Source organism: Muscardinus avellanarius (assembly GCF_963383645.1).
Source record: "Muscardinus avellanarius genome assembly, chromosome: 21".
In the NCBI taxonomy this organism is placed as follows: domain Eukaryota; kingdom Metazoa; phylum Chordata; class Mammalia; order Rodentia; family Gliridae; genus Muscardinus; species Muscardinus avellanarius.
In genome coordinates this window covers 1,457,478-1,475,781 of record NC_137807.1, presented here as the reverse complement: position 1 = coordinate 1,475,781, position 18,304 = coordinate 1,457,478, and the positions used below count along the sequence as shown (strand labels likewise).

Here is an 18,304-nt window from a genome sequence, read left to right as displayed (position 1 = left end):
CCGAGCCCTGGGCACCTCGCCTCCCCGCCGCGCCTGGCCAGGAGTAACGGCTCCGGGTTTGCGTCCTGCCTCCGACCGGGCCCGGCCTCGCCACCCGAGGTGACCACCACTTATGTCTCCGGTGCCTCAGTTTCCCTTGCAAAGCGAGGAGGATGGCGGTGGCCACCCCGCCGTCGCGGGCGGGCTGGGGCTGAGAAGCTGGAGCCCCGCGCTCACCTGCACATCTTGGTGGTGGAGTTGAGGAGCTTCACCTTGTACCCGCTGTTGCAGACGAGCAGGAAGAGCTCCTTGGTGAGCGGCGGGTACCACACCATGCAGGTGGGGTGGCTGCCCTGGTCGGTGCGGTGCACGTCCAGGATCTCCAGGTGGTCCTTGTAGCTCTTGATGAGATCATACTCGATCTGCGGGGAGCCGGGGAGTAAGCCGGACCCAGCCAGGCGCAGCTCGTGCCGGGGGTCTCCGTGGGGGGGGGCAGCCTTGGCCGTCATCAGCCGACAGTCCTACTCTGGGGAGACAGTGCCACCAGGTGCCCAAAAGAACACCCTAGCGTCACCCTGATGGCGCACCGTTATTGTTATTGTATTTTTGTGTGATATTAGGGCTGGAACCCAGGAGCATTCCACCTCCGAGCTACACCCCCAGCCCTATTTTTTATTCTTTTTTTTTTTTTTTTTGTGGTACTGGGGTTCCTGGAAGCCCTTCTACCTCCGGGCTACACTCCCAGACCTATTTTTACATCTTTATTTGGAAACAGGGTCTCCTAAGCCAGCGCACGCGGCTGGCTTCGAACCTGCGCGATCCTCCTGTCTCTGCCTCCCAAGCGCGGGGATTACAAGCGTGCGCCACCACGCCCGGCGCTTTTTTTTTACTTTATTTTGAAACAGGGCCTCTCCGGGTTACAAAGGGCCTCACTAAGTAGCTGAGGCTGTCTGCAAACTGCCACTGTCCTGTCTCAGCCTCCCGAATGCTGGGATTCCAGGTATGCGCCACCACGCCCAGCTATTATCAGTTACTATTACTGAGAATTCATGATGAGAAACTGGCAAATTCAGTGCCCTAAAAAGCTTAAAGCCCTAACATGTGCACGGCCCTGGGTAGTTTAGCCCTAACTCCCTGTCCAATAGCCCTACTGTGCCCACGTTACAGAGGACCAAACAGAGCGGCTTGCCCACGGCCACACACCTCAAAAATGGTAGAGGAAGAGCCGGGCGTGGTGGCGCATGCTTGTCATCCCAGCACTCGGGAGGCTGAGACAGGAGGATCGTGGTTCGCGTGGTTCGCGGACAGCCTCGGCTACTTAGTGAGGCCCTCTGCAGCCCAGTGAGAGCCGGTTTCAAAATAAAAAATAGTGCTGGGGGTGTCGCTTGGAGGTAGAATGCCCCTGGGATCCATCCCAGTACAGCAAAAAAAGAAAGGAAGAAAAGAAAAGAAGTTAATTCATATCTAAAGCTCAGCACCTGGCAGTCACCGGTCCGATTCGGTTTCTGCTGGAATTGGCCCGCGGGTATGTTTTGGTGGCCGAGAAGGATGGCCGGGTGAGGAGGAGATGGAAGGGAAGGGAGGGCGTGGATGGGTAAATACGCTGGCTGATGGCTTCTGAATCCCTGGGTCTGATCCGGTTCTCCAGGACGGGGATGGGGCCCAGGGCCTCCTGCTCGCTAGGCAGGCTGGGCCCCATGGCAGCCCCAAGCCCTGGGGACCCGCCGCCCCGGCCTGGCCCCCGGGGAGGCCCCTTCAGCACTGGCGCCCGGATACAGTGACGACCACTTGGTTGTGCTCGTTTCCTGCAAGGAAACTCCCTGCACACACAGGGAAGTAGCAAGAAGACACAGTCCCCGGGCCAGGCGGGCAGGAGGCGCTCACCAAGAGCCGGTCTGACCCCAGGCTCAGCAGCCGCGGTTCGTTGCTGTCCAGGTGAACCCCAAACAGGAGGCTTCGGATGCTCTTGCGATGGGAGCGCAGCCTGGCTAGGTATTCCCAGACCCGCTGCCTGTTCCTAACGACCACCGTGTACACCGCCACGGTGAAGTTGACGTCCTGAAGGTGGCCAAGGAGCGGAAGTCAGTCTTTATTTATTTATTTGTTTGTTTGTTTTTGAGGTACTGAGGATGGAACCCAGGGGCATCCTACCTCGAGCTATACCCCAGCCCTATTTTTTTATTCTGTATTTTGAAACAAGGTCTCGCTGAGTTGCAGAGGGCCTCGCTAAGTAGCTGAGGCTGGCCGCGAACCTGTGGTCCTCCTGTCTCAGCCTCCCCAATGCTGGGATTACAAGTGTACCCCACTATGTCTAACTGCTTTTTCTCTTTTATTCTGGGGATCAAACCCAGGGGCAGCCTACCTCCAAGCTACACCCCCAGCCCTTTTTTGCTTTGTTTTAAAACATGGTGGTGCACGCCTATAATCCCAGTCCCTGAGAGGCTGAGACAGGAGGATCATAGGTTCGAGAACAGCTTCAGCAAGTAGTGAGACTCTCAACTTAGCAACGCCCTGTTTGTTTATTTGTTTGTTTGTTTTGTGGTACTAGGGATGGAACCCAGGGGCATTCTATCTCCGAGCTTTACACCCCCAGCAGGATTTTATTTTATTTTTTCATTTTTTCGGTACTGGGGATGGAGCCCAGGGGGCGTTCTATTTCCGTGCTATGCCTCCAGACCTATTTTTTTATTCTTTACTTGAAACAGGGCCTCACTAAGTAGCTGAGGCTGTCTATAAACCGCGATCCTCCAGTCTCAGCCTCCCAAGTGCTGGGATTACAAAGCTTGCACCATCATGCCCGGCTTTATTTTACTTTGAAAGAGTCTCTCTAGGTTGACGAGAGTTTCACTACTTGCTGAGACTGACCTCGAACCTGCGATCCTCCTGCCTCAGCCTCCCCAGAACTAGAATGACAGGCATGCGCCATCTCGGTTCTAAAGAAGAGTGCTAAGCCACCGGACGCAGTCCACGAATGCACTTACAGCCGTCGCCATGTACTGCGAGTCGTGGGAGAAGCTCACGTGAGTCACGCTGGTTCTGGAATACTTGAAAGGTTTGGGGCCCTCATTTTCTAAAGACATTGCGTCAAGAATGTAAACGGTCCCCTCTGTGAAGCCGGCTCCGAGCAGGGCTCCTGAAAGGACAGCCATGACAAAACAATCTCATTCATTCAAGAAGTAGAGTCCGAGCCGGGCCTGGTGACGCACGCTTGTCGTCCCAGGACTTGGGAGGCTGAGACGGGAGGATGGCGGGTTTGTAGCCAGCCTCAGCAACTTAGTGAGACCCTGTTTCAAAATAAAGAATAAAAAATGAGGCTAGGGGTGTAGCTCGGAGATAAAATGCCTCTGGGTTCAATCCCCAGTGCCATACACACACACACACACACACACACACACACAGTCTTCAAATAAGCCAGTCACAGTAGCACACACCTGCCATCCCAGTACTGGGAGGCTGAGACAAGAGGATGGTAGGTTCGAGGCCAGCCTCAGCTACTTAGTGAGACCTTCTGCAACACGGTGAGTCCCTGTTTGAAAATAAGGAATAAAAAAGAAATCGGGCTAGCTGGGCGTGGTGGCGCACGCTTGTAATCCCCACGCTTGGGAGGCGGAGACAGGAGGATCGCGCAGGTTCGAAGCCAGCCTCAGCTACTTAGTGAGGCTTTCAGTTACTTAGTGAGACCCTGTTTCCAAATAAAATATATATAAGGTCTGGGAGTATAGCCCGGAGGTAGAAAGCCTCTGGGTTTCACCCCAAGTACCACCAAAAAAAAAAAAAAAAAAATCAGGCTAGGGGTATAGCTTGGAGATAGAATGGGCCTGGGTTCCATCCCCAGTACCGCAAAAAAAAAAAAAAAATTAAAAATTAAAAATTAAACAGGCTGGGGGTGCCGGGCGTGGTGGTGCATGCTTGTAATCCCCGCGCTTGGGAGGCGGAGACAGGAGGATCGCGCAGGTTCGAAGCCAGCCGCGCTGGCTTAAGAGACCCTGTTTCCAAAACTAAAAAAATAGGTCTGGGAGTGTAGCCCGGAGGTAGAAGGGCTCAGAAGGCCCCTGGGTTCAATCTGTAGTCCTGCAGAGAGGGAGGTGGGAGGGGGGGCACCTCTTCTGTGGGAGAGGGCAGAGCCCCTGGGGGTTTTGTGGGAGCGGAGAACGTACCTTCGGGATTGTAGGTGAGGCTCTGGACACCAAGCCCCTTCTCAAAGACCCTGCTGAAGAGGTACTTCTTTGCCTCATAATCCCACACTTTGATCATGCCGCAGGCGCTGCCGACGGCAATGAAGGGCTGGTACGGGTGGCAGGAGATGGCGCAGATGGCATCTTTGGGCTCCGTGAACAGCTTCTCCAGTTTGGTGCCATCTGTCGTTAAGTGGTACACGGTGGCATCAGACGTGGCGATGATAAAATTCCTGTTTGCCGAGGAGAGACCCGACCGGCGGCGGCGGTTCGCAGGGGCCGGGGATGCCGGCTCCTCTGCTGCTCACGGCCCGCCACTCGCCTCTGTCGTCGGTAATTTAGCGACATGATTAACCCAAGAATTCCAAAAATACACCACCAATGCCCGCAGCCTCCATTTGTAAGGAGAAAACGGCCCATTTTCTCCCTGTAAATTGAGTCATTACGGATGCAGATGGGCAGCCAGTTGTACGATTAGCTAATCTGCGCGTGCAAATATTCATCTGTGTATGCAAATACTGGAGCTGGGGGCACCCTACAGATGTGCCCGGAACCACCGCGAGGGTGATTAAGCAGACTCGCTGATAATTCAGGCTGGAAATGTTACGGCTGTTAATTATCCACCGCCTTCAGCCCATAGCTGACCAGCTCGGCCCCGCGGCCCCAGGACTCCGCGGCTCGGCAGAGATTAGCGCTCAGGGTGAGGACTGATCAGCTTCCGGTTTCTTTTTTTATGGTACTGGGGATGGAACCCAGGGGCATTCTACCTCTGCGCTTACACCTCCAGCCCTACTTTTTATTCTTTTTTTTTTTTTTTTTGGTGGCACTAGGGGTGGAAACCAGAGGCTTTCTACCTCCAGGCTATACTCCCGGACCTTTTTTATATTTTATTTGGAAACAGGGTCTCACTAAGTTGATGAGAGCCTCACTAAGTAGCTGAGGCTGTCCACAACTGGGATCCTCCTGTCTCAGCTTCCTAAATGCTGGGATTACAAGCATGTGCCACAACACCCAGCTTATTTTATTTTATTTTATTTTATTTTATTTTATTTTATTTTTGTGGGTCTGGGGATGAAACCCAGGGGCCCTCTGAGCTATACCCCCTGCTATACCCCCAGGCTTTACTCCCAGACCTATTTTTTATATTTTATTTTGAAATAGGGTCTCACTAAGTTGCAGAGGGCCTCACTGAGTAGCTGAGGCTGGCGGTAAACTGCAATCCTCCTGTCTCAGCCTCCCAAATGCTGGGATTACAAGCGTGCGCCACCATGCCCGGCTTCTTTTATTTTTATTTTGAAGCAGGGTCTCACTAGGTTGACGAGAGTTTTACTACTTGCTGAGGCTGTCCTTGAACCTACGATCCTCCTGGCTCAGCCTCCCAAACCCTGGGATGACAGGTATCCGCCACCGAGCCTGGCCTGACGTCAGCCACTTTTGACCATCCAAATGACTACATTCAAATAACAACTTACCTGGTAACAAAAAGGTCACCTTTCAAAGTACAGTCTGGGGGGAAGTTTGATTTCTCGGTGGGAGGACTTGCCGGGGTCTTTGAAAAGGACAGCGTCCTTATGGAGCTCAGCTTGAACTGGCTGTACCAGTTGACGATGGACAGGGTGCAGTCGTAAAACTTAATGTTACCCTTAATGTCGCCTGTGACGATGTAGCTGGAACAGAACCATGCCGCTTCGTTAGACGGCGGTAATAGAAAAACTTGGCCAGGTGTGGTGGGGCACGCCCGCAATCCCAGTACTTGGACGGCTGAGACAGGAGGGTCACAGGTTTGAGGATAGCGCTGGCAACTTAGACAGACTGTTTCGAAACGACACCACCATGTCGGGCGTGGTGGCGCATGCTCGGAATCCCAGGATTTGGGAGGCTGAGACACGGAGGATCGCAGGTCCTCAGCCAGCCTCAGCTACTGAGGCCCTCTGCGACTTAATGAGACCTTGTTTCAAAATAAGAGAGTAAAATAGTGCTGGGGGTGTGGGTCAGAGGTAGAATGCCCCTGGGTTCAATCCCCAGTACCCAGTACCAAAAATGGAGAAAGAAAAACTGTATCTAATTGCCCACTTCATATCTATAAAACTAAAGCCCAAAGAAGGTAAGAAATTTGCTCAAAGCCTAGGGTTTCTTATTAAGCAAATACAATAAAAAAATGTCTAGATATATTTGAATCTCAGGTAGGTAATAAAATGAATAATTTTTTTGTACTGGTGATTGGAGCCAGAAGCATTCTACCTTCAAGCTATACTATCAGCTCTTTTTTTTTTTTTTTTTTTTTTTGCAGTACTAGGTATAGAACCCAGGGGGGCATTCTACCTCCGTGCTACACCCCAAGCCTGATTTTCTTTTTTTTTTGAGGGTCCAGAGATGGGACCCAGGGGCATTTGACCTCCGAGCTACAGCCTCTGCCCTATTTTTTATTCTTTATTTTAAAACAGGGTCTCACTAAGTTGCAGAAGGCCTCACTAAGTAGCTGAGGCTGTCCATGAACCCTGATCCTCCGGTCTCAGCCTCCCGAATGCTGGGATTACAAGAGTGTGCCACCACGCCCGGCTCCAATTTTTTCCCTTCCTTCCTTGGTACTGGGTTGGAACCCAGGGGCTTTTCTACCTCCAGGCTATACTCCCAGACCTATTCTATATTTTATTTCAGCAACTAAGTTGCTGAAATGCTCTCTCAGTAGCTGAGGCTGGCTTCAAACCTGTGCGATCCTCCTGTCTCAGCCTCCCAAGTGCTGGGATTACAAGCGTGCGCCACCACGCCCGGCTTTTATTCTTTATTTTGAAACAGGGTGTCACTGAGTTGCAGAGCGCCTCGCTCAGTAGCTGAGGCTGGTGGCAAATCCAGATCCTCCTGGCTCAGTCTCCGAGTATTGAATCCCAACTCATTTTTATTTCTTATTTAAGACAGGGTCTCGCTAGGTTTCTGAAAGCCTCAGTAAGTTGCGGAAACTAGCTTCAAACTTTCAACCCTCCTGTCTCAGTCCCCCAAGTACCGGGATTAAAGCATGTGCCACCATGCCCGGCTAGGACAGCTTTTCAGTGTAAGTATATCCCAGATACCAGAGGGGACGTACGCGAACCCGCAGTTCTATCAGGGCCCGGCCGGGCCACGCAGGGAACCAGGTGTGTGGGAGGCAAGCCGGGTGTGCGTTCACACTCCCTGACACGCCCTTTGCCGTCTTCCATGGGGTGGGCGTGACTTACGTCCTCTACCACCTGACTGAGCCGTGCCCCAAGCCCACAGGCTGACCACGGGGCAGGACCTCTGCCCGGGAAGGCGCCGCGGTGGGCGCCGTCCAAACGCCCCAGGCGCCAGGCAGGGCTCTCAGGTCAGCCCGGCTCGTCCCAGGGAGCCTGCCGCGCTTGTGCTGTTGTCCTTTTCTTTTTTAAAGAGTGTGATACAATTCTCATCACGGGGAGTTGGGGAGGGAGGGAATTTCCTCATATATGATGTCGGGAGCTTCAAGGAGGTTTCTGATTGATAAGGAGGGCAGAGTAATCAACCAAGACCGCCCCTGCCGCCCCCTGCTGGACACCACGGCAGTGTGTGCGTGCGTGTGTGTGTGCGTGTGTGTGTGTGTGTGTGTTACTGGGGATGGATTGTGTGCGTGTGTGTGTGTATGTGTGTGTTACTGGGGATGGATTGTGTGCGTGTGTGTTACTGGGGATGGATTGTGTGCGTGTGTGTGTGTGTGTGTGTGTTACTGGGGATGGATTGTGTGTGTGTGTGTGTGTGTGCGTGTGTGTGCATGTGTGTTACTGGGGATGGATTGTGTGCGTGTGTGTGTGTGTGTTACTGGGGATGACTTGTGTGCGTGTGTGTTACTGGGGATGGATTCTACCTCCAAGCTACACCCCTAGACCTATTTTATTTCTTATTTGGCAACAAGGTCTCACTAGGTTTCTGAGGTTGTTTTTGCTTTCTTGTGTGTTGAGGGGGGAGTGATACTGGAGATTGAACTCGGGGGAGTTCTAACTCTGAGTTGTACCTCCAGCCCTATATATTTTTTGTTCTGTTTTGTTGTGGTATCAGGGATAGAACCCAGGGGCATTCTACCTCCGAGCTCCACCCCCAGCCCTATTTTTTATTCTTTATTTGGGAACAGGGTCTCACTGAGTTGCAGAGGGCCTCACTAAGTAGCCAAGGCTGGCCGCGAACCGCGATCCTCCAGGTCTCAGCCTCCCGAGTGCTGGGATGAGGAGCGCGCACCGCGCCCGGCCTCCCATTTAATCTTTACACAAAGTCTAAATGTTATTTTGCAATCAGACAAAAACAATACAGCTATCTGAGTTATTTTTCTTAAATTTAAAGCACGTAAAATTTAGAGTACAAAACAGTTCTAATTAGCTCAGAAGGAAAAAAACAGCTACTTTTTGTCTTACCAGTACAAAGGGATTTTTTAACATAATTCATGCTCATGATTTCTTAACAAAACCCAATTAGTATAAGTGGGCCTATAAAAGGAAATAAACGCACCCACCCCCATCATTGTTCTTAGATTTCCTCCTCAGAGGCAACCAGTGTTCTCAGTTAATGATGAGTCTCCCCAGAAATATTCTATGCATAGAAAAATAGATGCTAAAATACTTTAACAACTGCCGATAGCTACTTCTTCATCTGTGTGGGAGGAGGTGCTGGGGATGGAACCCGGGGCAGTCTCCCTCTGAGCTACACCCCCAGCCCTATTCATTTATTATTTATTTATTTATTTATTTGTTTGTTTGTTTTGTTTTGTTGTGGTTCTGGGATGGAACCCAAGGGCTTTCTACCTCCAGGCTATACCCCCAGCCCTATTTTGTATTATATTTGGAAACAGGGCCTCACTAAGTTGCTGAGAGCCTCACTCAGTAGCTGAGGCTGGCTTCAAACCTGGGCGATCCTCCTGTCTCAGCCTCCCAAGCGCTGGGATTACAGGCGCGCGCCACCACGCCCGGTTTATGCTGCTTTTTTTTTTTTTTTTTTTTGTAATACTGAGGATGGAACCCAGGGGCATTCTCCCTCTGAGCTACACCCCCTGCCCTATTTTTAAACAGGGTCTCATGGAGTTGCAAAGGGCCTCATTAAATTGCTGAAGTTGTCCTTGAACCCGCGGTCCTCCTGTCTCAGCCTCCAGCGCTGGATCACATGGGTGCACCGCCAGCCCGGCTGTTTCTTAATGAGGTTAATTACCTGTCGATCGTGGTGAGCACTGTGATGCCCTCTTTCTGCAGATGCACCAGTTTACAGGGTTTGATGTAGGGAAGGTTCAAGACGCTGGAGGACCGCAGTGGCCGGTGTAGGTCCCAGACCACCAGCTTCCCCTCCATCGTCGCCGAGAGGATTTGGGTCAAGTTCAAGTGAAAGATGGACTGGCTGAATTTCCCCACAAGTTTATTGAACGTCTGTGTTTCAAAAGACAGATTATGAGTTGCTAGCCGGGCGTGGTGGGCACGCTCATCATCCCAGCGCTTGGGAGGCTGAGACCAGAGGATTGCAGTTTGTGGCCAGCCTCAGCTACTTAGTGAGGCCTTTTGCAACTCAGTGAGACCCTGTTTCCAAATAAAGAATAAAAAACAGGGCTGGGGGTGTAGCTCAGAGGAAGAATGCCCCTGGGTTCTACCCCCAGTACCGCAAAAACAACAAAAACAAACAAAAACATTCGTTCTAACATTATGCTGAAATACAACGAGATAAAAAGAGAAAGGTACCGGGCCTGGTGGCGCAGGCCCGTAACCCCAGTACTTGGGAGGCTGAGCCTGGGGGGATGCAGGTTCAGGACAGCTTCAGCAAGTAGTAAAACTCATCAACCTGGTGAGACCTTGCTTCCAAAAATAAAATAGGGCTGGGGGTGTAGCTTGGAGGCAAAATTCCCCTGGATGCAATCCCCAGAAAATGAAAAAAAATTAAAAGATAAAGAATCAGAAGCTGGGCATGGTGCCGCACGCTTGTAATGCCAGCATTCAGGAGGCTGAGACAAGAGGATCGCAGTTCGAGGACAGTCTCAGCTACTTAGCGAGGCACTTTGCAATTCAGTGAGACCCTGTTTGAAAAAATAAAAAGACCAGCCGGGCGTGGTGGCGCGCACTTGTCATCCCCGCGCTTGGGAGGCTGAGACAGGAGGATCGCACAGGTTCGAAGCCAGCCTCAGCTACGGAATGAGGTTCTCAGCAACTTAGTGAGACCCTGTTTCCCAATTAAATAAAATATAGGTCTGTGAGTATAGCCCAGAGGTAGAAAGCCCTTGGGTTCCATCTCCAGTACCAAAATAAATAAATAAATAAATAAATAAATAAATAAATAAATAAAAAGACTAAAAAAAATAAGGCTGGGAGAGTAGCTTGCAGGTACAATTCCCCTAAATTCCATCCCCAGTAATACAAAAAATAAATAAATAAATAAATAAAAAATAAATAACTAGGGTCTTGCTAGGTTGCTGAGAGTTAATCACTAAGTGGCCGAGGCTGGTCTCAAACTCGCGACCCTCCTTTCTTAGCTTCCCAAGTCCCGGGATGACGGATGTGCGCCGCCCACCCAGTTTGAATCCCCAGTTTGTGAGAGTTATTCTGAATCTGAGCGGTTTGGTGAGGAATCCACTCAGACTCAACTACGCTCCACACCACCACGGAGCACGCGTCTTTTTCTGTCAACATACCCGCTAAAATCCACCACTTGGGGGCCTAGTTGTTCCTAAGGGTAATCTTTTTCTCTATGACATTTTACTCTTTCTTTCTTTCTTTCTTTCTTTCTTTCTTTCTTTCTTTCTTTCTTTATTATTTTCTTTTTGGTGGTACTGGGGTTCCTGGAAACCCTTCTACCTCCGGGCTACACTCCCAGACACCTATTTTTTATATTTTTATTTGGAAACAGGGTCTCTTAAGCCAGCGAGGCTGGCTTCGAACCCGCGTGATCCTCGTGTCTCCGCCTCCCAAGGGTAGGGATTACAAGCGTGCGCCACCGCGCCCGGCGACATTTTACTTTTAGCAAGACTTCCATTATGTTCAGCTAAAATTTCGGTATGAATAACAACCGTTTAGTATTAAGACATACAAGATATAGCCTCAAACAACTAAACTCGCACGTACATATTAATTCTCCTCAAACCTGCTATGGAAGGAGGCCACAGGCATGCTTACCTTCTCTGTTAAAAGAGGGGCGCTATAAGCCAGCATATCTTTCTCTTCATACTAGTAAGCACAGAAAAAAGAATTACTACTGAGAAAGAACTGGTTTCCGGAAGAGGAACTACATAATAGCAAAATCAAAACAAATATACCTCTCCAGGCGTGGTGGCGACGCTTGCCATCCCAGTACTGGGGAGGCTGAGACAGGAGGAGCTCAGGTTCACGGCCAGCCTCAGCAACTTAGTGAGACCCTGTTTCAAAACAAAACAAAACAAAAATAATAAAATAAAAAGGGCTGGGAGTGTAGCTTAGAGGTAAAACTCCCTGGGTTCAGTCCTTAGTACCAACAAAACAAAAACACAAATATATCTAAACAGAATCAGAAATTGGCAAGTGTGTGTGTGTGTGTGTGTGTGTGTGTGTGTGTGTGTGTTCCGGGGGATTGAACTCAGGGATATTCTAGCTCCAAATTACACCCTTAACTCTGTTATATTTTATTTTTGAGGTACTGGGGATAGAACTCAGCGGCATTCTACCTCCATGCTACGCACCCACCACCCTATTTTTATCGTATTTATTTATTTATTTATTTATTTAGTGGGTCTAGGGATGGAACTGAGGGGCATTTGACCTCCAAGCTACACCCCTGCCCTATGTTTTAGTCTTTATTTATTTATTTATTTATTGGTGGTACTGGGGTTCCTGAAAGCCCTTCTTCCTCCGGGCTACACTCCCAGACCTATTTTTATATTTTTGAAACAGGGTCTCTTACACCAGCACGGCTGGCTTCGAACCTGCGCGATCCTCCTGTCTCCGCCTCCCAAGCGCGGGGATTACAAGCGTGCGCCACCACGCCCGGCTTAGTCTTTATTTTGAAACAGGGTCTCACTAAGTTGCCAAGGGCCTCACTGAGTAGCTGAGGCTGGCCGTGAACAGCGATCCTCCTGTCTCAGCCTCCCGAATGCTGGGATGACAAGCGTGCGCCACCACGCCCGGCAGGGTCTCACTGATCTGCAGAGAGCCTAAGTAGCTGAGGTTGGCCGTGAACCTGTGATCCTCCTGTCTCAGCCTCCCAAGTACTGGGATTGCTAGCCTGCACCACCACAGTCAGAAAAAAACTATCTTTTAGACCTGTAAATATATTCAAATAAATATTTTCCTCATTGCTATATTTCTTGTGTGTGTGTGGGTCTGGGAATGGAACCCAAGGGCATTTAACCTTGGAGCTACACCCCCTGCCCTATTTTTTATTCTTTACTTTGAAACAGGGTCTCAGTGAGTGGCAGAGGGCCTCACTGAGTAGCTGAGGCTGTCCACAAACTGCGATCCTCCTGTCTCAGCCTCCTGAATGCTGGGATTACAAGCGTGTGCCACCATGCCCAGCTTGCCTCATTAAAGAAAATTAAACAAAATTTAATTATCTACTTCTGATTTAATATGCTAACCTCCGATGGGACTAAAATAAATACTATAATTAAAGAAAATATGTACATATATTATTTATATTTTAATATGTATTCATTGCTTTCCAAATAGATACTATATTGTTATATTACCAAAACATTATACTCAAATAATAAACAAATACTTGTACCCACATTTAAAACAAATAAAATATTTCTACTTACCCAGGAGTAATATATTGCCTGCGTTTTACTATTGCTCACCAATTCTTTATTATTTGTTGGATTAAAAGTAAGGTACTTCTGAAACAGAAAGTATAAAAATATATTACATGATGATAATACATTTTATGTTTCTCTCTGAATAAGTTGAATGCTAGAATTAAATAATTTTGTGTGTGCGGCGCTGAGGATTGAACCCAGGGGCATTCTACCTCTGGGCTACACCCCCATTTTATTTTTTATTTGGAAACAAGTCCTCTCTAAATTGAAGGGAGTTGCCGAGGCTAATCTCGAACCGGCGATCCTCCTATCTCAGCCTCCCAAGTACTGAGATTACAGGTGTGCACCACCATAGCCAGCTAAATAATAAGTGTGTGTGTGTGTGTGTGTGTGTGTGTGTGTGTGTGTGTGTTACTGGGAATGCAACCCACAGGCATTCTACCTGCGAGCTACGCCCCACCCCTATTTAATTTTTCAGTTTGAAACAGAGTCTCAACAAGTTTCTGAAACTGGCCAGGAACCTGCAATCCTCCTGTCTCAACTTCTGAGGTAGTGGAATTACAAGTGTGTACCACAGAGCCCAGCCTGATAATTTTTTTCTTTCTTTTTTTTTTTTTTTTTTTTTTTTTTTGCGGTACTGACGATCGAACCAGGGATATTCTACCTCTGAGCTCCACCCCTATCCTATTTTATTTTATTATTATTACTTTTTTGTGGTCCTGGGGATGGAATCCAGGGTGTTCTGCCTCCGAGTTATAACCCCAGTCCTGTTTTTTATTCTTTATTTTGTAACAGGGTCTCACTGAGTTGCAAAGGGCCTCACTAAGTACCTGAGGCTGTCCTCGAACCTGTTATCCTCCCAAATGCTGGGATTACAAAGGTACACCACCATGCCTGACTAGTCATTTTTTTGAGGGCGGGGTGGGGATGGAACCCAGGGGCATTCAACCTTCGAGCAATACCCCCTGCCCTGTTATTTTTTTGGTGGTACTGGGATTCCTGGAAGCCCTTCCACCTCCAGTGTACACTCCTAGACCTATTTTATACTTCTTTTTTTTTAAAATTTGGAAACAGGGTCTCTTAAGCCAGCAAGGCTGACTTCGAACCTGCTCGATCCTCCTGTCTCCGCCTTCCAAGCACGGGGATTACAAGCGTGCGTTACTATGCCCGGCTTTATTCTTTATTTTGAAACAGGGTCTCACTGAGTTGCAAAGGGCCTCACTAAGTAGCTGAGGCTGTCTGCGAACCGCGATCCTCCTGTCTCAGCCCCCCGAATGCCGGGATTACAAGCGTGCGCCACCACGCCCGGCTTCCTATTTTATTTTCTCTTTGAAACAGTCTCACTAAGTTGTGGAGGGCCTGAATAAGTAGCTGAGGCTGGCTACAAACCTGTGGTCCTCCTGTGTTAGCCTTCCAAGTACTGGGATGACAAGTGTGTGCTACCTGGCCTGGCTCCCAGGCTAATAATTAAAACGAAAATAAAGCCGGGCGTGATGGCGCACGCTTATAATCCCTGCGCTTGGGAGGCTGAGACCGGAGGATGGGGGTTCTCAGCCAGCCTCAGCTACTCAGTGAGGCTCCCAGCAACTTAGTGAGACCCTGTTTCCAAATAAAATATATTTAAAAAAAGGTCTGGGAGTATAGCCCGGAGGTAGAAAGCCTCTGGGTTCCACCCCCAGTACCACCAAAAAAAAATTAAATTAAATTAAATTAAAATAAATAACTGAGTAGGAATATAAACCAGAAAAGACACAGCATTTGATAGAGAAAAAGAATATTATTCAAATACTGGTCGTTAAAGTAGTATAAATGTGTTTACTTTTAAGTTTTATTAATTGTCATTCATCATCTATTAACTGGAAAGTAAACCAGGATTCAAAATAACTGTTTTGGCTGGGTATGGTAGCACTTGCCTGTAGTTCCAGTACTTGGGAGGCTAGGAGGGGAGGATGACAGGTTTGAGGCCAACCTTAGCAAATTAGTAAGGCCCTTAGCAACTCAGCGAGACCTTGTTTCCAAATAAAAAGTAAAGTGAGGCCGGCGGTGTGGCCCAGAGGTGAAATGCCCCTGGGTTGAGTCCCCAGGACCAAACATAAAACGAAAAGGACTGGGGGATATAGTTCAGTGGTAGAAGACCACTAGGTTCAACCTCCAGTAACACACAACACACACACACACACACACACACACACACACACACACACAATTGGAGCTATATGATGGCAAAATTTAAAAAAAAGTAAATCTTCAGCCAGGCGTTGCTGGCGCACGCTTGTCATCCCAGCACTCGGGAGGCTGAGACCGGAGGATGGGGGTTCGCGGCCAGCCTCAGCTACTCAGTGAGGCCTCTGCAACTCAGTGAGACCCTGTTTCAAAATAAAGAATAGAAAATAGGGCTGGGGGTGCGGCTCGGAGGCAGAATGCCCTGGGTTCCATCCCCAGGACCATAAACGAACGCGAGCAGCGGAGGAGGCCTGGCTTCGGGGTGGCCGCGCTGGCCTTGGGCCGGGACCCACCTGGGGCCCGTACTCCTTGGGCAGCTCCAGGGTGCACGCGGGCGTCTCCACCGCCAGGGTCCACCTCCAGATGCACACTTCCTGTAAGTGAGGCAGGCGGCGCTGGAGGGACCCGGACTTGAGGGACTGAGCCAAGCACCCGAGCTAAGCGCGGGCAGGCCCGGCGGGGACCTGGTCATCTGACTGCGGGGCCAGCCCCGGCGCTTCACCTGGACCTCGGCGTCGGAGATGGTCGCCAGGTACTTGGCGTCCCGGGTCATGGCAATCGCCCGGATGCCGTTGCCTTCTGGACAGCTGTCAAATATGGTGTGCACGGGAATCCTGCAAAACAGGGCAAGAGGGCCGGCGCGGTGCCGCATGCTCGTCATCCCAGCATTCGGGAGGCTGAGACAGGAGGATCGCGGTTCGAGGCCAGCCTCAGCTACTTAGTGAGGCCCTCTGCAACTCAGTGAGACCCTGTTTCAAAATAAAGGATAAAAAATAGGGCACGGGGTGGAGCTCGGGGGTAGATGCCCCTGGGTTCCATCCCCAGAACTGCAATAAATAAATAAATAAATAAATAAATAAATAAATACTTTAAAAAAAAGAGCTGGTGTATATATAGCTCAGAGGTAGAATGCTCCTGGGTGAAAGCTCTCCTACCATTTAAAAAAAGAAAGTATAAAAAGAAAAGAACTTGCCAAAAGTGGTGACCTGATCAGAGGCCACAACATCTGTCCTGGTAAAAGCAGTGCTCTTCTTTTTAAATTAATTTATCTTTTTTTTTGGTGGTACTGGGGTTCCTGGAAGCCCTTCTACCTCCGGGCTACACTCCCAGACCTATTTTATATTTTATTTTTGGAAACAGGGTCTTTTAAGCCAGCGGGGCTGGCTTCGAACCTGCGCGATCCTCCTGTCTCCGCCTCCCAAGTGTGGGGATTACAAACTGCCCCACCACACCCGGCATCATCATCATCATCATCATCATCATCATCATCATCATCATTATTATTATTATTATTATTATTATTATTTTGCAGTATCGGGGATGGAATCCAGGAGCATTCGACCTCTGAGCTCCACCCCCTGCCCTATTTTTTTTATTCTTTATTTTGAAACAGGGTCCCACTGAGTTGCAGAGGGCCTCACTAAGTAGCTGAGGCTGGCCGCGAACCGCCATCCTCCTGTCTCAGCCTCCCGAATGCTGGGGTTACAAGCGTGCGCCGCCGCGCCTGGCTTAGTGCTCCTCATTTTAAGCGACAGGTCTGGCATTCAGCTCTCTCTGTGTTTTTAACCCTGGGGATCGAACCAGGGCTGTTCCACCTCTAGGTTACACCCCAGCCCCTTTTTATTTAGAAACAAGGTCTCGCGGAGGTTGCTCCGAGTCTCGCTAAGCTGCTGAGGCAGGTGACCTGGAATCTGTGATCCTCCAGGCTCAGCCTCCCAAGGACTGGCTTGTGTCACCTGCACCTGCCGGGCTTATGCTTCGAGCACGTGTGAGCTGGGTTACTGTGAGTCCGCCCCCTCAGGGCCACCAACAAACAGGGGTCTAGGCCCCGGCGTGACCGTCTTTGCTGACTCAGTGGCAGATACTCTACGGAAATGAAGGAGAGGACGGAGGGGCTGCGGCGCCTACCCTGTGAAGGAGTCCCATATTATGATCAGGCATCCGGGCCCTTTGTCTGCTGTGGCGACCCAGCGCCTGTCTTCGCTGACGCACAGGCACGAGATGACGTTGGGGTGGCCCTGCGGACAGAGCAATAAACGCTCTCAGACATCTATATGTGACCTGCCTTGGGAACCCTCAGGAAAGTCCGGGGCCCACGGAGAGATGGCAGCGCCTTCAAAGCTCCTCCGGGTGGGACTCAACTCCCCGCTCAAATATCTCTCCTCAGCCCGGCGTGGTGTGCACACCTGCAATCCCAGGACTTGGGGAGGCTGAGACGGGCGGATCTCAGGGTCGAGGCCAGCCTCAGCAGCTTAGCGAGGCCTGCTACATCTCAGTGAGACCCTGTTCCCAAGTAAGAAATGAAATTGGTCTGGGGGTATAGCGTGGAGGCAGAATGTCCCAGGGCTCAATCCCAAGTATTGCAAATTAATTAATTAAATAAATAAAAAATAGAGCCAGGCGTGGTGACACATTCCTGCAATCTTAGTTCTTAGTTGGCTGAAATAGGAGGGTTGCAGGTTTGAGGACAGACTCAATAAGTAGTGAGACTCTCATCAACCTAGCAAGACCTTGTTTCCAAATAAGAAATAAAATTAGAGCCGGGCGTGGTGGCGCACGCTTGTAATCCCCGCTCTTGGGAGGCGGAGACAGGAGGATCACGCAGGTTCGAAGCCAGCCGCGTGCGCTGGCTTAAGAGACCCTGTTTCAAAAATATAAAATAGGTCTGGGAGTGTAGCCTGGAGGTAGAAGGGCTTCCAGGAACCCCAGTACCACCAAAGAGAAAGAAAGAAAAAGAAAAAGAAATAAAATTAGGCTGGGGTTGTCGCTCAAAGATAGAATGCCTCTGGGTTCAATCCCCAGTACTTAAATAAATAAATAAATAAATAAATAAATAAATAAATAAATAAATAAATAAATATCAGGACAGGGGTGTAACTCAGAGGTAGAGTGCCCTGGGTTCGGTACCATAAAAAAATCAAAATTAAAAATAAAAGCTGGTTGGGAGACTGAGACAGAAGGATTGCAGTTTGCGGACAGCCTCAGCTACTTAGTGAGGCCCTCCGCAACTTAGTGAGACCCTGTTTCAAAATAAAGAATAAAAGATAGGGCTGGGGGTATAGCTCGTAGGTCGAATGCCCCTCGGTTCTATCTCCAAACCCAAAAATAAAATAAAATAAAAGCTGGGAGCCAGGTGTGGTGGTTCACGCTTGTAATCCCAGCACTTGAGAGGCTGAGACAGAAGGATCCCGGT

The 18,304-nt window shown here is 49.6% G+C and overlaps 1 protein-coding gene across 1 annotated transcript in view; it reads right to left on the bottom strand.

Annotated features, from left to right (window-relative positions):
- Positions 1-18,304, bottom strand: part of CFAP251 (cilia and flagella associated protein 251) — a gene marked incomplete at both ends in the record, with an annotated part of 45,191 nt that overhangs the window by 19,834 nt on the left and 7,053 nt on the right. The window contains 11 exons of the mRNA XM_080717583.1: positions 217-401; positions 1,864-2,037; positions 2,961-3,112; positions 4,137-4,387; positions 5,627-5,821; positions 9,333-9,544; positions 11,276-11,326; positions 12,892-12,969; positions 15,405-15,485; positions 15,614-15,725; positions 17,020-17,129. Of these exons, the coding sequence (XP_080573709.1) occupies positions 217-401; positions 1,864-2,037; positions 2,961-3,112; positions 4,137-4,387; positions 5,627-5,821; positions 9,333-9,544; positions 11,276-11,326; positions 12,892-12,969; positions 15,405-15,485; positions 15,614-15,725; positions 17,020-17,129 (1,601 nt within the window). The remainder of the gene's footprint in view (positions 1-216; positions 402-1,863; positions 2,038-2,960; positions 3,113-4,136; positions 4,388-5,626; positions 5,822-9,332; positions 9,545-11,275; positions 11,327-12,891; positions 12,970-15,404; positions 15,486-15,613; positions 15,726-17,019; positions 17,130-18,304) is intronic.